The 16,884-nt window shown below is 44.5% G+C and overlaps 3 protein-coding genes across 3 annotated transcripts; all 3 read left to right on the plus strand.

Annotated features, from left to right (window-relative positions):
* The first annotated feature begins 685 nt into the window (after positions 1-685).
* polr2j (RNA polymerase II subunit J) lies at positions 686-2,510 on the plus strand. The gene is made up of 4 exons (XM_035433993.1): positions 686-845; positions 1,186-1,275; positions 1,397-1,571; positions 1,946-2,510. The coding sequence occupies exons 1-4, from the start codon at positions 793-795 to the stop codon at positions 1,979-1,981; spliced, it is 354 nt and encodes a 117-aa protein (XP_035289884.1). The 5' UTR covers positions 686-792; the 3' UTR covers positions 1,982-2,510.
* A 224-nt stretch (positions 2,511-2,734) lies between these two features.
* Positions 2,735-4,629, plus strand: alkbh4 (alkB homolog 4, lysine demthylase). The gene is made up of 3 exons (XM_035433992.1): positions 2,735-2,894; positions 3,091-3,282; positions 3,406-4,629. The coding sequence occupies exons 1-3, from the start codon at positions 2,781-2,783 to the stop codon at positions 3,907-3,909; spliced, it is 810 nt and encodes a 269-aa protein (XP_035289883.1). The 5' UTR covers positions 2,735-2,780; the 3' UTR covers positions 3,910-4,629.
* A 39-nt stretch (positions 4,630-4,668) lies between these two features.
* Positions 4,669-15,563, plus strand: lrwd1 (leucine-rich repeats and WD repeat domain containing 1). The gene is made up of 16 exons (XM_035433989.1): positions 4,669-4,743; positions 5,635-5,721; positions 6,411-6,645; positions 6,935-7,054; positions 7,582-7,728; positions 7,993-8,070; positions 8,705-9,223; positions 9,570-9,687; positions 10,347-10,447; positions 10,933-11,143; positions 11,273-11,345; positions 11,953-12,096; positions 12,354-12,463; positions 13,392-13,547; positions 13,861-13,970; positions 14,556-15,563. The coding sequence occupies exons 2-16, from the start codon at positions 5,642-5,644 to the stop codon at positions 14,703-14,705; spliced, it is 2,352 nt and encodes a 783-aa protein (XP_035289880.1). The 5' UTR covers positions 4,669-4,743; positions 5,635-5,641; the 3' UTR covers positions 14,706-15,563.
* The last annotated feature ends 1,321 nt before the right edge of the window (positions 15,564-16,884 follow it).

Below are 16,884 nucleotides of genomic sequence, written 5' to 3' on the forward strand. Positions count from 1 at the left end.
TACTTCAGTCATGGTATTTTATCGTCTTTAACAAAAGGAAGAAGAAGAAAAAACTGATACAACTCTAAACCCATACACAAATATGGGTTTAGAGCTTGAGGACTCAAACCCCTTGTGTGGCCAGGGGTTCAATTCTTTGTCATGAAACCATCTGTACTGTGAGCCCTTTTGTTATCTGTAATCCTCTCTTCTCTCTCCATCTGAATAAAATGTGTAGATATAAACAAGGAGAGTGAACTGTCTACAGTAATAGACAATGCTATGTAATGAACAAAAGCATCACAACCAAATTATGAGATCCACAATATGACATTACCCACTGCAGCAATGTCTGTGGGTCAGATCAGTAAACAGAGCAATATCATCGCTAGGAGAGGACAGGACAGAGTGGATGGATGCCACAGTCTGCATAACCGTAATTTCTGACAAGCCAGTTGAAAGGGAAGCATCATTCAAAACTAAAATGATGGAAAATGTACTGACAGTTTTTGAAACTGCTTAGGTTGCAACCTGTATGCCTATGGCTCAGCTGAGCGCAATGACAGAGTAACGGGAAATAACTGTGGCAGCTGCCAGCCCAGATATTTCAGTATGTACGATGGGTGGCAGCAGTTCTGTGATGGTAGCGCTTCAGTTGTCGGATACTGTTAGTAGAAGTTGGATCAAACTGCCCCCTGTTGGAGAAAAACCTAAATACAGGTATACCGTCATCTGGTGGATCCGCCATTTCAGCGTGAACATTGTTTCCTCCTGGAACCGGCGTGTTTCAGATTGTAATTTACTGGTGCAAAAATGAACGCGCCTCCAGCTTTCGAGTCATTTTTGTTATTTGAAGGAGAAAAAAAGTGAGTACGCGAAGAAATGAATATTTTAGAAGTCTAAATGATAACTTCTTCAGCCTTAACCTGAATAGCTTGATAGCTAGCTATATCGGCTAGTTAACGTTAGCAAGAGTAAATGTGTTTTTAATGGCGGTTAGTTTTTTAGTCTACCTAGCCTTGGCTCGCTAAAATGTACACTGTCTAACTAATGCAATGAACATTTATAATATGGATTTACCATCTAAGATAACGTTCTAGTTCTACCTAACGTTATCATGCTGGATGGTTGTAACTAGCAATATTCCTATATTAGCGAAGTTACATACACCGGTAATCGATAATTGTTTTTTTTTTGCCCTTTCAGAATTACAATAATTAAAGACACCAAGGTGCCAAATGCTTGCCTTTTCACACTGAACAAGGAGGACCACACACTTGGCAACATTATAAGATCGTGAGTATGGACCCATGAATTGTGAGCAAAACTGGAATGTCAGTAACTCCTAGAACGTAATGTCTAGATCACAGCACTTGTATTTGCAACCAACGTCTCTCTGTGTGCTATCTCTTCATAGCCAGCTGCTGAAGGACCCTCAGGTGCTGTTTGCTGGGTATAAGGTCCCCCATCCACTGGAACACAAAATCGTAATTCGTGTCCAGACGACCCCAGACTACAGCCCCCAGGAGGCCTTCACCAATGCCATCACCGACCTCATCAGCGAGTTGTCCTTGCTGGAAGAAAGATTCAGGGTGGGTGCAGAAAAATGCCTCTTTTTCAGCCACATTGAGTAAATGAAGTAAAATAGTGTTGGTCCATACTTATTTGTCACAAGCCAGTGATATTGCAATTAATCTACAGTTTATATATATATATATATATATATATATATATATATATATATACACACACACACACAACTGCTGGATACTTCTGATGAATTCAGATTAAGTTGGAAGTTTGACTGTCAACCTCTGAATTATTTACTCATTATGCTGAAGTGCCATCTCTATACAGTCATAAAATAAAGAGTGTTCGAGCTGAGTGACAGAAGTGCAGTGTTGGGGCTTTAGGCTGTACTGGACCAACTGATGAATGGTGGATGACCCTTTATCTTATTTTTCAGGTGGCCATCAAAGACAAACAGGAAGGGATTGAATGAAGGCTGTAGTCAAATGGGGTTCCTGTTCTCATTATCCTCCAAATCTTTGAACTTGCATTGACAAGGAACATAAATGTAATTTTAAAAAATTTGAACGGCAACTTGTTATGCTAAGTGCTCTTCAGTCTACAAACTGAATACCTCTGGATTCAAAACACATTGACGTAAAGGCTATGGATGGACCACGCCAATTAATATTTTCTTTTAACTTGCAGTCAAAATGTTCTGTGGAAATTGACCCATCTTAATTTTGTAATGCAGGTTTTTCTTCCATTTCTCCTCCCATGAGAAAAGGGGGCCACATGATGCAATAAATCTTGGAGCTTATTTGAAATAATTGTGAAATTCAAAATTCAAACCATTCAAGTACCTTGCAATCACAAACTCCAGATGTTTATTGCTTAGTGGTTCTGTTTTACTCATTAATGCCTATTACAGAGGTTTGTTTTTTGTGAAATAGTATGTTTTGATTTGTTGTAAATACAATTAATGATGTACTTCAGTTTTTCAAATAAAATATTTACCTTTGGATTGTCTCATACTTTTGTCCATTGTTACTGTTTTTGTGAGATTTAGCAACATGCACCAACATTTTAAATATTGCAGGTTATATGAAATATATAGAAAAACAGCTTCATTAATGGCACTATCCTGATTAGGAAACGAAGAGAGTCTTCAAAAAATAGCTCGAAATACATTAGATTTATGGGAACGTGAAATACGCTTATCTATAGTTGGGAACCAATTATCGCAATCTCTGGTTCCGGGCAGACTACATTCAGCGGTGCACTACTGTTTCATGGCTGCTTCAGAAGACAGTGAACCTGCCAGTTGTGGCTGCAAAGGAATCCGTTCTTGCCTTGTTTGTGAGAATTTGAACGGGGAACGACGGGCAGAAGATACGGACCATTCGGTAGGTTTACGTTTTAATCGAAGAACAAATAAAGGTGTGCCAGCTAGTTGTGAGATGCCACATGATACTGGTCACACTGAACTGATGTTAGCTATATTGAGCTGTCACAGTCCAGCTTCTGATAACCTGCTATATAGCTAAATGTGTCTGCTTTGTAAGAACTTGTCTAATGACAGAATGATGTGCTCGCAAACAGGAATTATTTTTTAAGTACGAGCCATCATCGGGACTAGCAGTGAGGTGGAATGAGGGTGGTGTGCACGAGTCATTCCCCTTCCCTGGAGTCTTGCTGTGGGAGGACTTCGTGTCGGAGGAGGAGGAGAGGGACTTGGTAAACATGATGGACCAAGACCTATGGAAAGAATCGCAGTCTGGACGCAAGAAACAGGTGTGAACATTAAATGTACTGTTTTGTATAATCTGTAGCGATAACGTTGTTGTCGAGCTTATGAAATGCTATGGCTGCACGTGATAACGTAACATTATGTATAACACACTCCCTTCTCAATAGGACTTTGGGCCCAAAGTGAACTTTAAAAAGCAGCGTGTGCGTGTTGGGACCTTCAGTGGCCTGCCTGCAGTAAGCCGCAAATTTGTGCTTCGAATGAGCCAGGAGAAACTGCTGCAGGGATTCCAGCCTGTGGAGCAGTGCAACTTGGATTACAGTCCCCAGCGAGGATCTGCCATAGATCCCCACTTGGATGACTGCTGGTTGTGGGGGGAACGTCTGGTCACCGTCAACCTACTCTCTGACACTGTTATTACAATGAGCTCTGAAGAAGGACAGCGAGAAGTGCGCGTATGTGTCGGCTTCCCCCGTCGATCGCTACTTGTGCTTCACGGCGAGGCGCGACACAAGTGGAAACACGCCATTCACCGACAGGACATCCGCCAGCGCAGAGTTTGTTCAACGTTCAGGGAACTGTCCTCTGCGTTTCTGCCTGGGGGAGAATATGAAGCACTTGGCTCCCAACTGCTGGACATCGCCCTCGGCTTCCAGGGTTCATCAGTATAATTTAATTATTCCATGTCTCACTCTTACACAGCCACTGGGTCATAGAACAGTCATCCATCACAACCAGTTTATTTATGAACTGCTCATTGTGATGTGCGATGTAATTGCCCCCTTACTGTGTTTATTGCAAAATAGGTTTGTCTGGACAGGTTTGTTGATTGATTGTAATTTATCATGTAATGAGAAAAACCTAAACATGTTCCATAAGAATGTCAGTCAGAAAACCCCAAAGAAAAATACATCGTCAGTGTATTTGCGATGTAATTACAAAATAGGAGGCTATTGGTGGGGTGCCGTGGCCAATCCCCGTACTGCTTTGGTAATATCAGGTACCGACTCGGAATGGAATTAAAATTGGCCTGGTGAGGGACAGACAATAACACGAGTAGTTTTCCATTATGAACATCTTATTTTGGATTTGTGGAAGGCATTCTGTAGAGACAAATGCTGTACACGAATAGGCAACTTCAGATGAACCCTGTTCTGTGTTACCATTTATTATTACAACAATGCATCACTTCAGTTTGTATTTGTTCATGATATGGGCAATCCTTCGCCAGAGGTTATATGGTCTGATGGTAAACATGGACAGTGGGCGAGCAGTTTCATCAAGCGTGATTAAACTGTAAACTAATGTGAAAGCTAAACAAATACAGAGAATGAGGGTTTTATTCCAACTGTACACACTATACTGAATTAAATAAAATATTGTTTCATAAATCCGTGTCTTCTCTGTGCCACGCATAATATGGCGGCGCTATTGTGCAGCTTGGATGGATAGAGTCGGGTCAAAGTTGAAGTTGGAAGGTTTTGCCGGGAAAGTCTTCAGAGCAAGTAAGTAGGGATTTATCCGATACACTTTTGAGTTCGATTCTGTGTGTCAAAACAACTTGCGCAACTCAGTTATTTGTGTTAAGAACATAATGTCGCATGTTTTCGAAACGCATTGCTACATGTAGCATAGAGTTAGCTGGTTATGTAGTTGAATATATAATTACACGCTTGGAAAATGATTCGAGTCACGATGTATCTAGGATTTATTTTATTATTATGAAGGGTTAATAAAGCACTATAAGTCTGTGTGGGCAACATTATCATATTGGCTTCTAGTTACGCATTTGTTTTGTGGTTAAAATATACTTTTCGGGGAATTTAGATGGTTACGTAGCCAGCTTTCTAAATTGCTATGAACAGGAGGTGAAGTTGCGCTACCTGGCTAGCTTGCCATTAGCCAACATTAACTTAGTTTTATGTACATTTACAAAAAGCCTGATGTCACTTTTTCAAAACCAGTTTTTTTTTTTACTTGGTTATGTTGTTTAGAACCAGTTAGCTGACTTTTGCGTGCACGGCCATCATAACAGCTAACTTTAACTGTGAAAATGTCCGTTATTTGAACAGTTTTTGACAACGTTTTTATAAATGGCACAAAGTATCAAGTGAAACTTGAGAATTCCTAACGTCTGCCACCTCATGCGCCAGTGTGAAGTACTGACATTGTCCTCCGTCTTTATAAACAATGCCTTGGCAGGGGGTGCGAATGGGACCCCATCTCACAGAACCAAGCCCAGATTTTTTACACCCCCCGGGTATTTAAAAACCATCCCAAGGAAAATCCCCGGAAGCCACACCCCACAGTTGAGCGAGTATAACCAGCAGCCCGCACCACAATCTCTTGCCTGTAACAGATTGTCCTGGTTCTAGTCTCATATCTTTGTTCTTCAGAGCAGCGATGGTTAAGATAACAGAAAGTCTCCTGTTAGAGAAAGGCACCCCTAAATCCAGCAAGCTGGAGTGGATCAAGACACTGAAGTAAGTAATAGCTATTAGATAGTGTAAGTTTTGCTAGTATTCTTATATCACCTATTTGGTTAGTGGGTATAGTAATTCCTCTTCCGCATATGCGTTATTATTATTATAGGTGACTTTGTGTGCTTGTGAAGATAGGAGACCAAATCTGATCTGTTTTTGAAATGGTGAACAATATCACAAATTTAGTACCTTTCCTGATTATAATGTACCAATTGGTGTGGTCTTCTGCATTTGAAATGAACAAACAAAGGCACTTGGAGTCCTATAAATGTTGTGTCACAGTGGAATTCAGCCAAATATATATTTTTAGAAAAATGATATAGCCACGCACATACTTCCTAATTTTTACACGTAGACCTTTTTGGTTATTGTTGGAAACATATTTGTTCATTACATTACAGGCGTTTAGCAGACGCCCTTATCCAGAGCGTCTCACACAGCATTTACATTGCCTCCATTCATTCATCTGGATTTATACTGAAACAATGCAGGTTAAGTACCTTGCTCAAGGGTAACAAAAGCAGTGTCCTACCCGGGAATCAAATCTATGTTACAATTTATTAACACTGAGCAATGTTTTGATCTGTTGCCCACAGAGGTCAGGGGGTTATGTAGGTTTTTGTAGTGCTGTGCATCTTTGTGCTTGTGAACATTCTGATGTTGTTATTTTTTTGTCTCCCCTCCCTCAGCCTCTCCAAGTTGGGTTTGAACAGCCAGGACCTGCCCGTGTCGTTGCTCTCTCAGCTGAGCAGCCTGGAGGAGCTGGACCTTTCTGGGAACCATCTGCAGGAGCTTCCCCGGGGCCTGAGCCTGCCCTCCCTGCGAGTGCTCGACTGCTCCAACAACGACATGGGGGACGTCACCTCGCTGGCGCCCCTTACTGGCCTGGAGGAACTGCGCCTGGACGACAACCTCTATCTCACTGTGAGCGGCTCAGCTCTCTCCCACCCCGACCGTTAGGCCGTTCACCCTTCATTTGAAATTGAAATTTTTGCGCAATACTTACTCAGGATAAAGAGCAATTATTTACTCTGTAGACAACGTAACATAATGAGAGAACAGGCCATTCAGCCCAACAATGCTTGCCAGATATAGCTCTGTGGTACAGAGATGTAGTGGGACCTGTAGACTTTAAAAGAGATGACTAGGATGTATTTTTTTTAGGGGGCAGGGTCTGGGGTTTTTGTGTGCCAACAATTGCTTTTTCTTTCAGGTCTGCGATGACTACAAAGTGATGTTCCTCTTGTCAAACCTGAGGATTCTCAATGGCAGAAGCATCAGCCACGTCAGCAAACACCTCCGCAGTGCTGGCACTGCGGCTCTCCAGAAGCGGGTAGGAGTCTGTGCAAGTTCCGCCTCGCGTCTTGTGTAATGTGTTTTGTGAGCCGACGCCATTTTGGCCGACAAATCAAACAATGGAATTTGTTACCTGCTCATACTTAGTCCACAATCTCTGATTAAGAGGTGATTAATAGACTCGTGTCACAGAGCCGTGGCTGGGGTTAGGGAGTTGAGAAACTGCAGCGGTGACATCACAGCTTTATCCCTGATTGGCTGTGCTTCTGAAATCCCTTTCACTGCTCCCCGCCCCTGTACAAGCAGCTGGCTGATATTCGGGAGTGTGAATGACATCTCTGGAGTGCAAAAAAAACGTACAAAAAAGGCAAAACATCGTTTCAATTCACATGACTGTTGTCGGGGAAGAGACACATGATTTCTCACTCCTGTTGTTCTGAAGATGTGATGGACACACAAGGCGTTTACATCACGGTTTATCGGGTGATGTCGGGTGCGTTTGCAAGGGGGGCTTGAAGTTGCAATCGAGTGACTGTCGAAGTGTTGCTGTGTTTTGTCTTTCAGGTCATAACCCTGTGGGAGAGTACATTCTCTCTCCCTGATCACCCAACACCTGAAAAACTGAAGACTGTGGAGAAAGAATTTGTTCGTGTGGCGCGGTCACAGATAAAATATGGCCCTAGCTCCCTCATTGGCTACACAAAATGGAGGGTATGTGTCTATCTGACATTAACATGGCTGAATTAATAAATATGTAGTGATGTTATTACAATAGATTCACTTCAGTACTAGTTATACAGTTGTATGTGGACAGGCCATCTAAGGTTTGTGGCTTGGGTTGAAATGCTTAATTATCCGAAGGACTTTTATTGATTCAATGATTTTAACAGTTCTGTTCTTTTCTTACGTCAATGATTTTAACAGTTCTGTTCTTTCCTCCCACATTATGTACTTGGTTTTTCCTGGGTTTCCCAGTTGGAGATGATAGCGAAAGAGCACCTGCATTCCCTGGTAGAGCCCGGAGAAGAGAAAGCAGACACTAAAGAGAACAGCGTAAGGCCATCGCAGCACCGGCTGAACCTGTCGTGACTGTTCACCCGGCAGCCTTCTTCCTAGATTAGCAGTTACAAAGCGTGTGCCAAAAATGAGCCTTCTTCCAGGAAAATTCAAAATGAGTTCAGTGCTCCTGCTAGATGTGCACTTTACATGATATTTAAATAAAACATGTAAAGTATTACTTTTCAGCTCTTTGAAGAGTATATTTATAAAGCATTTTCATTCGTTCAGCATCATGTTAGTTTTGGATTATTATTGATGGCACAATGGAGGAACCCTGTATGTGTTGTAGGTTTCTAGGAAGTGTCAAGGGCGGCAGTATAGTATAATGGGTAAGGAGTTGGTCTGGTAACCTACGGGTTGCAGGTTCGATTCACCAGTTAAGACATTGCCGTTGTACCCTTGAGCAAGGCAGTGCTTCAGTATATATCCAGCTGTATAATTGGATGCTATGTAAAAAGCTATGTAAAAAGTTGTGCAAGTCGCTCTGGATAAGAGCGTCTCCTAAATGCCTGTAATGTCAAGGGCAGAATCCCCTGTACATAGCTGGGGTATGTGTGTTTTCCCTTTGAATGGTTTTGATCTGAGGACGCATTAATACAGCCTTGTGTGACCGCTACTGCTGCTACAGGGCCAGCTGTCCTCTGGCAAGAGGAAGAGCTGCGAGCCGGACGCCGTTAGGGAGAACGGCAGCCCCTGTAAGAGAGCCAGAGGGGCAGACCCCGCCCCCGCCCCCGCCGACGCCAGCCCTCGCAAGTCAGCCCGGCACCTGAGCACCCCCGTGAAGGGGGAGGAGCACCCCGGCACCCCCAGGAGGGGGCTCCGGGAGTCAGCCCGGCACCCCAGCACCCCCGTGAAGGGGGAGGAGCTCCCCGGCACCCCCAGGAGGGGGCTCCGGGAGTCAGCCCGGCACCCGAGCACCCCCGTGAAGGGGGAGGAGCTCCCCGGCACCCCCAGGAGGGGGCGCCGGGAGCCGAACAGCCCCGCCGGAAAGGGGCCCAAAGCGGAGGGCCCGAGGGGGATTCTCAGGGACCCCCCGAAAGATGCCCCGTCCCCGCGGAAACATCCCAGGACCCCCAGCAAGGCCACGCCCCAGGAGAGGATGGCTGAGCGGGGCATCCCTCAGAAAATGACTAGCATCGAATCCAAAGTACAGAAACTTCATACAGCCCTTCAGTTAAGGCCTATGTAGGAAATGAGTTCCTCTACAGTTTGCAGGTTATAAGCAAGAGGCATATTTGAGTGAAAGGTCAAAGGTTATTGGGAACATAAGATGAGTCTTCATGCTTTAGTTATATTGTGTTGACAGTTTAAGTTCTGGGATTGTAGCATCAGTATATATGATTAGTCACATATTGATTTAAATGTATATGTAATGTATGTATGTGTGTAATATATATATATATATGTATATAATCTTGCTTCACAGTCTACTCTGTTTTTGTCATATGACATCAGAGGGGCACTCACCCTTTCTTGCGTTCTGTGTGTCCCAGGACCCTGTGACTCTACAGCCCCTCCACGTGCTGCAGTGCCACAGCAAGCTGGACAGCCCCGATGACTTCAGCACCCAGCTTTGGGCCTGCGCTTTCGAACCCTTGCAGGACAGCTGCGGTGAGCCCCCCCCCTTCCCCCCTCCCCCCGACAGCAGTCGATACACAACACAGAAATTAACTTTGTCAGTTTTGTCCCAGGTGTCTATGCCCTGATGGATGGTCATATTCTACAAGGAACGAATGCGTACAGCTTTATTCCTAAACATTTCACAGCTTGCTCTTTCTAGTTTTACCATAAACAGTTTCTGCACCTATGTTGTTTCTCTGTAGCATTTAAAATGAGTTCAGCATGTGCATATCAGCATGCCAGACTAATAAGACTTGCATTGATAAAGTATTGACTCTTTTCTGTCCGAGTGCTCCATGCGGTCTTTCCCCTCAGTCGGTCTGCTCACTGAGATATCATCAAAGTATGTTTTCACAAGTGTTTTAACCCTTTGAAGAGTAGGTTTTTTTGTAATGTTTCTCAAAATTATAAATCAGCATTCTAGAACTCTGCATTCAGTTACCTGTAGTGATTGTGACATCAGCATTAGAATGTTCAGTTGAGAACATTCTAATCCCATATTTGTGATCATACACTTTAAGAGGCTTTATAGTCATATGTTGTTGATGTGATTATGGATAGTGGGTTTGATACTGCTGCTGGTAATGGTGATGAGGGTGTGCCGGTTTGCCATTCCGGGTTCTCACGCATCTCGCTTTGTCCCGGCACAGACCAAACGTCCGGCGTCGTGGCCACCTGTGGGGGCGAGTCAGTGTGCGTCATCGACTGCGAGACGGGACACGTCCTCAAGAAGTACAAGGTCCCCGGTGAGGTGAGTCCCAACATTTCCGTCGTTTCAGACGTCGCCTGCCCTAACCTCACGCTGGGTTTTTTGTGTTTTCATTACATGGGGAAAAGGTCTTCATTTCCTTATGAAGGGTAATTTATGGCGGAGTTAATAAGAAATATTAAGTGAAGCTAGTAAAATGAAGGAGAGGAACATTTAAGCAAGGAAAAATGATTAAAAAGGCAAGGAGAAAAGTTGTAGCTGGAAATGAATGAGCTGCATTCATCACTCTTGCCTGGGGGTGGTTGGGGATCACAGTGGGTGTGCTGCACATTAATAACTCCCTTTGTTTCACAATAAATCAATTCTTTCCATCCATCTCTCTTTCTCTCTCTCTCTCTCCTCCCTCTTTCTCCCTCCCTCTCTTTCTCTGTCACTTCTCCCCACTCTCTCTCTCTTCCCTCTCCTTCTCTCTCCCTCTCCCCTCTCTCTCTCTCTCCCATTCCCCACTTTCTCTCTCTCTCTCTCAGGAGTTCTTCACCCTGGCCTGGTCCTGCGTCCCCATGTCCCGGGAGGGGGGCGGGGTGGTGCGACGGCTCAGCGTCCTCGCCGCGGGGGGGAAGAAGGGCGTGGTCAAGCTCCTCCACCCGGCGGGCAACCTGGCCTACGGGGAGTTCCGCGCCAGCCGCCGTGCCCTCTCCACCCTCTGCTTCAGCCCCCGCCAGCAGAGCGTCCTCTTCAGTGAGTGCCCCCCCCCCCCCCTCGCCCCCCATCCGAAAACCATCATCCCATCATCCTGCCCTGTGTCTCTCTCACTCAACTCTCTGTGAACTGACTGGGTCCTCTCTTCAACCCCTTGTGTGTTTCTAGCTGGGTCGTATGACAATAGGGTTGTGATGTGGGACATCGGTGGAGTGGACAGCGACTACACGTTTAAAGTCAGGTTAGTGCCCTTCAGCCGGATGTGGCTCCTGTGTCACTGTGATTGTGTGAGTCATACACATACACAACAAAGAAATGGCACTGAAGCATTGAAATTACAACAACATAATCATATAAAATTTAAACCCTAACAACTTGGTCTCCATTAGGTATTTAATATACCTCCTGGTATCATTTACTGTTTGTTGGTGTAGACCAGTGGTCTCCAACCCTGGTCCTGGAGAGCTACAGGGTCTGCTGGTTTTTGTTTTCACCTTAAAATCAGCACCCAGTTGAGACCCAAGACACCAGGTAAATGGTAAATGGTAAATGGACTGCATTTATATAGCGCTTTTATCCAAAGCGCTTTACAATTGATGCCTCTCATTCACCCATTCACACACACACACACACTCACACGCCAATGGTGAAAGGCTGCCATGAAAGGTACCAATCAGCTGAGTTGAGTTAACTGTGTAATCAACTGCTCTAATTGATTCATGAAGTGCGGAGTCACTATGAAAACCAGCAGACCCTGTAGCTCTCTAGGACCACGGTTGGAGACCACTGGTGTAGACTGATGGCTCATAAAGACTGAAAAGCTCCCCCCCCCCTTTTTTTTTTTACAGCCAGCTCTTGGTCCTGGAGACCAACTCCACACCCCTGCACCTGGGCCTGCCCCCCTCCCGCCAGGACATGCGCCACCTGCTGGCCGCCTGTGATAAAGGCCTGCTCTGCTTCAGCACTCAACTGGGCAAGGACAAGTTAAAGAGGTACTGGAGAGAGAGAGGAGCATGCTCAACACTGTACTCTAGAGGTTCAAGCGAATATCTTTGAAAGTCTTGTGGAGCCAGGGATGGGCAACATGCCGATTTTATATTGTCACTGGTGCCATTTCAGCCATGATAAGCCTTTGCAGGCAAATCGTAACAATGGTCACTTCTCTGAAAAGCTACTCTGGGTATGATTGCTAACATGATGGAGGATGTATTTCATTGTTCCTGAAAGCCTCCATCTGTCTTCTCCTCAGGACGGAGGAGATGGAGATCACGTTCCCCGTGTATGCCAAGGAGGAAGAGGAGAAGGACAAGCACTACCGCACCATTGACGGCTTCGCCTTTCTCTCTGATGACATCGTGGGTGAGTGTTCAGCCTCCACATTACATTACATTTATTTGGCTGACGCTTTTATCCATACCAAGTGCATACCAAAGGTCGTTGGAACAACTACAAAACACAGGTCCTGTAAGGTACAATAAGGACCTCTACTTAGGTGCCTTTTGGAAATTCATTACTGTTATCAGTTATGTGCTTTATTTTTGTTTTTTTTTTGTGAGCAGACACATGTATCCAGTGTGAATACCATAGCTTGCTCTTTGACAGTGGTCTGTTTTTGATAATGAGTGTTTAATGAGGCAACTCAAGCTAAATATCATGGTCATTAATATAAAAGACGTTCCTGGTGTTCTGGCCTGCTGTTTTCCGGTAGTGAGCCATGTTCCCCACTCTCTGCACCGTGTTTGGGTTAGTAGTACATTACTGAGTTTCAGTACTGTGGAGAGTAATGGTGTGCATTATCTTCAGAGGGGGCGTGCTGCTGTTCTGGGGTGAGTCAGCCTGCTCCTGTGGGGAAGTGAACCCCTCACCTGATCATCTCTCTCTCTCTCTCCCCCTCTCCCTCTCCCTCTTACACTCCCCCCCCTCCCCCTCACTCTCTCTCTTCCCCCTCCTCTCTCTCTCTGTCTCTCTATTGTGTGCTCTCTCTCGCTTTATACCTTTCACTCTCTGTCTCTCTCATGCTCCCCCCTCCCTCTCTCTCACTCCCTCCTCCCTCTCCCCCTGTCCCCCCCCTCACGCCCCCCCTTTCTCATGCTCTCCCCCCCCACCCTCTCTCATGCTCCCCCCTCTCTCTCTCATGCCCCCCCTCTTTCTCCCCCTCTCTCATGCTCTCTCTCTCTTTCTCCCCCCCCCTCTCTGTCTCTCCTGCTCCCCCCCTCTCTTTCCCCTCCACTCTTGCTCTCTCTCTCTTCCCCCCCCCTCTCTTCCTCTCTCTCTCTCTCTCTCTCAGCATCTAAGAGTCACATGCAGGGCTCTATCTACCTGTGGAGCTGGGGCCGCACGCGCGTGTCCAGAGCCAGCGGGAAGCAGGTGTCTGCCGTGGTGCTGGCTGAGCTGCGGTGGGCGGACACGGACACGCCCTACCTGTCACTCAGCACCTGCCCTGGTGAGTCCAGCCTGTGGGTCTGCTCATCTGAGTTTCGCCCCTCCCTGGAGCGTCTCCTCTGTCCTGCCCTGATGCCCTGCCCTGTGTGTTTGTATAACTGTGTATGTGTGTGCGCGTGTGTAATTGCGTATGTGTTTGTATAACTGTGTGTGTGTAACTCTGTGTTTGTGTAACTGTGTATGTGCTTGTGTAACTGTGTTTGTGTGTGTATGTACATGTGTAACTGTGTTTGTGTTTGTATAACTGTGTGTGTTTGTGTACTTGCGTATGTGTTTGTATAACTGTGTGTGTGTAACTGCGTGTTTTCACCCAGGTGAGGGATACGTGGTCTGTGGAGATGAGAGGGGCAGACTCTGGACGTACCACCTTACAGACCTTCTGAAAGCTGGAGGCAAGAAGGGGAAAGTGATTTCTCCCACAGAGGTACAGCCTGAAGCTACACCGCTACTTTCCCCTCAGTGTGCCCCACACCTGATCTGCACTGATCCCATATCTGCCTCTTACAGCATAACTCATATGAAACCATTTAAAAACATGGACATAGAGGTCGACTATTAAGGGTATTGATAAATAGTTCCGCTAGTGATGTGACATGAGAATGATTCGAGTGACAGCCATTGCAGTGAGGAACTTCAGCCACTAGATGGCACCCTTTATCTCTGTTCACTGTTCTCTACATAAATATCCACTTGGGTCTTAGCAGTCAAAAGCATTTTGGGTGCAGCTAGAACATTTCTGCAACCGCCATCATGATTATTTTTATTTATTTATTTTTTTAAATATATTTTTTGGGCTTTTTTCAGCTTTATTTGGATAGAACAGGGTAGAGAGACAGGAAATACTAGGAGGAGAGAGAGGGAGAGACATGCGACAAAGGTCGGCGGTCGGATTCGAACCGCTGACGTCGCGGCTCGCATTGAGCTCTACGGGCTGTGGCCCCCATCGTGATTATTTTGCGATGCCGCAGACTGTGCTGAGGGTGCTGCTTTTGTGTTGGTTTTGTGGCAGATTGTGGACTGGCCTTCCCCCGTGAGAAAAGGTGTGGGCCCCGTCGAAGGGCCCTCCATCAACAGCGTGGCCATGGACCCGCAGCTGCGCTACCTGGTGGCCCTCAGCGACAAGAACATGGCCGTTGTGTGGGGTAGAGCGCAGCCCTGAGGAAGGCGGACTCAGTGCTGCCCTCTGTGGGCTTGTCCAGCTCCCAGAATGCGGTCCACCTTCACGTTGATCTCTCCTTGGGTTTCGAAGCCTCTGGATCTGCCACCCCTGGACGGAAGACTCCAGCCTCCAGCTGAACTTCCGCACCCCCCGACTGACTTTAACTGCGTATCAGTGACGCTGGAAGATGTTTCCTATGGGGAATGTGAATATAAGGAGGGCCAGCAATATTGAAGTTTTCAATAATTTGTGATAAATGTTGCGGATGCCTGTGATGAAAAAAGAACTCTCTTTTTTTGTTACATAACCTTGCGTTCGCTGTTAAAAGGTTTTCATCAGGAGCTGAAGGAATTTTACTGTATGTATGTGTACAGTAAGACACAGTTGTGTTCTTCAGTGACTTCAGTAAATGCTAACGTTTTCCTCAGGTGCTTTAGCCTGTTGGGCAAAGTTCGTGTTCGCTTGTGGATCACAGTTTCAGAGGTGAAAATGTAAATAATGGTTCAAGGTGGATGTACATAACAGTAACCCTTGTTTAAGCATTTTATTTTTAAATGTATTTTAGATATTTTACATTCTAACCCTGTATTTGGTATCTTTCAGAAAGATTTTACATTATTGAGCTAAAATGGTCAAAAAATATTTGTGTGTGAAACCCCTTCCTGATGTTTCTTTTTGTGAACATGATCAAAATGTTAAATCCTCCAGTGAGTGAAAAGCACTCTCTTGAAGTCTCTTGAATCCTGTCCCAGTTGAACAGATTGCATTTTTTTTAAAGATTGCAAGTTTTATAACAATGCCCATTATTATGTGACCTTATTTGGTCCTTGTTAAGATGTTTGATATAAATTCCATGAATCTGGTGTGGCCTATTTCTGGATATTTTTATAGCAGTGGGTACCTTGTTTAACCTTTCACACCAACACGGTTCCTTTCTCAAACTTTGTGTTCTGCTCACAGTTTGGAACCGTTGGGGTCGTCAGACTGGTTCTGACTGAAATGAGGGACAAACTGCAAAGTGCAGTCCATGGAAATCAAATTAAAATTAATTTCGGTGATTCAAATGTTTTCCTTTTACTCATCAGAATAGTGATTAAAAAAACAGTTTAAATAGAGTCTGTATGATGTATAGAAGGCCTGGTGCAATATGATGTGACAGTTCACTGGGCATTTAGTTATATTTATATATATCCTGTAAAATTGAAAGCTGGAAACTTACAGGGAACATTATCTGCAATGTAAATGGGATTTCCCCCCGATGTTTTGTCTTTCATTAACTTGCAGTTTAAAAATAAAACTGCATCTTGTATTGTTTTCAGTATAACACCATTCCAAAAGTAGAAATCAAGAATCCCAAAGCATGCGAAGTACATTACAACAGTCACATAAGATTTAAAGATCCAAAGAGAACAGAAACTTTATGTAATCAAAACTTTCTAACAAAAACTTAGCGGTTAAATAAATAAAAAAACATTAATTCAAAGACATAAAAGCCAAAACTGCACATACAAAATAGGAACATAAAAAAAAGATTGAACTACAACAATAATCAAATCAATACGATAAAAGGAACTACTGTGAAAATCAAGAAACAAGGAATACAAAACATAACCAGACTGCTAGGACATTTATTATGGAACAAAAGATTTTTTTCTTTAGCTTTCTGCTTTTTTAATGTCAAAAAACATTGAAATACTTTTACTTTAAAATTCAAAAGTTATAAAGGATAACCTGCAAAAAAAGTAAACATATCTAAAGGTTTTTCAAAAGCAACATGAAATCTCTGTTCTTTAATTCATAATCTTCAAATGCATATACATAAAACACACAACCACAGTGACAAAATTATTTTATTAAGAAAACAATGTTACATAACAAATGCTATGCTTGTAAATCCCAACAGGGGGTATCTGAGTGTATGGACATGACACTCCGGTCGGTTTTGCTCGCCTAAAGACCTTATGCAAGAGAATATACAAGTAGTTGTATAAATGCGTTTTCACTCCAATGCTACAGCGTAAATTCAAACAGAACATTGTGTCCTATCGACCGCGGAGTGACTCGCGCTGGCCATTGTTCTTTGTGTACAGTAGTTGGGTACAGTATGAAGCGGGGAGTGGCGAGATACCCTCTGTCTCCGCCCCTCTTAACAGCGATTGGTTAAATCGCTGCGTCTTTT

This window comes from Anguilla anguilla, chromosome 9 (assembly GCF_013347855.1).
Source record: "Anguilla anguilla isolate fAngAng1 chromosome 9, fAngAng1.pri, whole genome shotgun sequence".
Classification (NCBI taxonomy): Eukaryota; Metazoa; Chordata; class Actinopteri; order Anguilliformes; family Anguillidae; genus Anguilla; species Anguilla anguilla.